Source organism: Echinops telfairi, unplaced genomic scaffold, assembly GCF_000313985.2.
Source record: "Echinops telfairi isolate 266 unplaced genomic scaffold, ASM31398v2 ScPeMD7_655;HRSCAF=1070, whole genome shotgun sequence".
Classification (NCBI taxonomy): Eukaryota; Metazoa; Chordata; class Mammalia; order Afrosoricida; family Tenrecidae; genus Echinops; species Echinops telfairi.
In genome coordinates, this window is record NW_022104553.1 from 29,029,114 (window position 1) to 29,031,451 (window position 2,338).

The 2,338-nt window shown below is 66.1% G+C and overlaps 1 protein-coding gene across 1 annotated transcript in view; it reads right to left on the reverse strand.

Moving 5' to 3' along the window:
* The window catches only part of MEGF8 (multiple EGF like domains 8), a 43,340-nt gene that overhangs the window by 5,823 nt on the left and 35,179 nt on the right, over positions 1-2,338 (reverse strand). Inside the window, exons 35-38 of the mRNA XM_045292253.1 lie at positions 1,528-1,735; positions 1,196-1,355; positions 690-882; positions 158-328 (exon numbers count right to left, since the gene is read on the reverse strand). Coding sequence (XP_045148188.1) covers positions 158-328; positions 690-882; positions 1,196-1,355; positions 1,528-1,735 — 732 coding nt within the window. The remainder of the gene's footprint in view (positions 1-157; positions 329-689; positions 883-1,195; positions 1,356-1,527; positions 1,736-2,338) is intronic.

Here is a 2,338-nt window from a genome sequence, read left to right on the forward strand (position 1 = left end):
GAATCCAGACCCCCAGCCCCTCCTCCCTCAGACCCAGGAATCCAGGCTCCAGCCCCCTCCTCCCTCAGACCCAGGAGTCCAGGCCCCCAGACCCTCCTCCCTCAGACCCAGGAGTCCAGGCCCCCAGACCCTCCTCCTTCAGACCCCATCTTCTCACCTCCTCTGGACCCAGTGAGTACTTCTCTGGCTCCCTCCTGGCCATCTCCAGCTCCTTCCTGGAGACGCAGACGTGGCTATTGCCACGGCAGAAGGCGTGGCAGGGCCGGCAGGTCCCGCCCCCCAAGGCTGAACCCACAAACAGCGGGAGGCACTGCTCACAGTGGCTGCCCTGGGGACCCAGGACGGGGAGGTCAGGAGTCAGAGAATCACGGGAAGGTGCGCCGTGGCCGAAGTCCAGCAGACCTGGTGCTAACCCCGACCTTCACCTTTCAGGGGCAGGGTGCCCGCTGCCCCTGAGCTCACAAGCCGTACAGCACGCCAAACCCTCCTGCCCGTGACTGCCCTCCCTGCCCCTCTTCTTAGATGGCCCCCCTAAGATACCAACCCTGAAGGCATCTCACAAAGTGTTCTCACACCTCCCTCGGACAGGGCTCTGCCCTCTCTCGCGACCCCTGGCCTCTCGGAGCTCAGGATGCCTGAGCGCAAGCAGGGGGTCTAGGCTGAGGGGCCAGGGCCCTGGGGGGGCCCACCTTGGTGTGGTTGCGGCAGAGCAGGCAGTGGTCGCGCGCCCCCACGCCGGCGCACTCGCTGTGCCGGTTGCAGCGACACTCGGTGGAGCAGTTGCGGCCCACGAAGCCGAAGTGGCAGCGGCAGTGGTCGGGCTCCACGCAGGAGCCGTTCACACAGCCCTGGGCGCACACCGGGCGGCAGAGCCCCGTCACGCTGTGGGGCGGGGGCGGGGGCGGGTCAGGGCGGGCTGCCAGGAAGCCCCTCCTACGCCTGGGGGGCCCTCATGGCGGCCCCCTGGCCTAGTCCACCTCGGCCAGCCCCTCCACCCTCTCCACACCGTGGCCCTGTGCGTCCGGCCCCCAGGAACAGGCATTTCTCCGCCTAGCCTGGCTCTCGCCCCTGCCCACCCCCCCAGGCTCCAGCTCATCCCAGCCGGCCCACCTCTGCGCCCCGGCTCTGGGCGTCACCCGGGGGCCCCACCCCGCGCCCCGCCCCCCACACGCACGCAGGCGCCCTGGCCGCTCACTTGTCCACGGTGTAGCCCGTCTTGCAGCTGCACTCGTAGCCGTGCGGCCGGTCGTGGCAGTTCTGGGTCTCGTTGCAGTCATGGTGCCCGTTGGCACACTCGTCCTCGGGAGGGCACGACAGGAAGGCCCAGGACGCCCCCGAGCGCCCACACGTCAGCCCTGCAGTCCAGGATACCAGCTTTCACCGGTGGGGGGGAGGGGTTCTGAACACCCCCCCCACTCGGGTCCTCATTCCCACATCCTCGGAGTCCACTTTGCAGACAACCCCCCAGGTCCCCTCCTTTTTGCCCCCAGCAGCAGACCCCCAGCCACAGCCCGGGGCCCCTCTCACCTTCACGGGGGCCGCTGAGCCCACCCTCCAGGCAGCGGCCGCCACCATCCTGGCCGCCCCAGGCACACCAGCCGCAGTGGGGGCGCCGCAGGCACAGGGCACACTGCGTGGCCTGGGTACAGCCTAGGGAGCAGCTCTCGGGGCCCCGCAGCAGCCGCCCGCAGCCTCCAGCCATACATCGCAGGGGCAGGTAGGAGGGGCTCAGACACTGCCAGGCGGGGGAGAAGGAGGCAGGGCACCATGGTGAGAAAGCGGCCCTGTGCCCTCTTCTCTGAGACCTTGCCCACGCCCCCAGCAGAGTGAGCCCCGGGGGAGACACGTGCTGGAGCACCGTTCTCTCACTCCACACCTGGAACTGGAGGTGGAGACTAGGGCTCGGGCCAGGGAGGCTGGAGAGGGAAGTTGTTCATTAAAAATAAGCTTGAGGCTTCCTGCTAGGGCCACCAGATCGCAGCTTCACCAGGAGCAAATGTCTGCCTGGAGCGCGCATTCTGGTTCAACGGATCTGTGTGGGGTCCAACTGACCAGGGCAGCTGGAAAGGCTCGAGGGGGAGGGACTTGGGGTGAGGGGGCAGCTCAGAAAAGGAGAAAAAGGTGGCACAACTCGGTGTCACTGAGCGGTCCACACAGAAACAGTTGCATGGGTGCGTGTCTTGCGGTGTATATTTTCCACAGCCATTTAATGATTTTTAAATCATTTTTTAAAAAAGGCAGAGTAGAAGGTCAGGTAGACCTGGGGCTGTTCGAATGCTGGATGTAGCCAGCAGATGAAGAGTGTGTGTGTGTGTGTGTGTGTGTGTGTGTGTGTGTG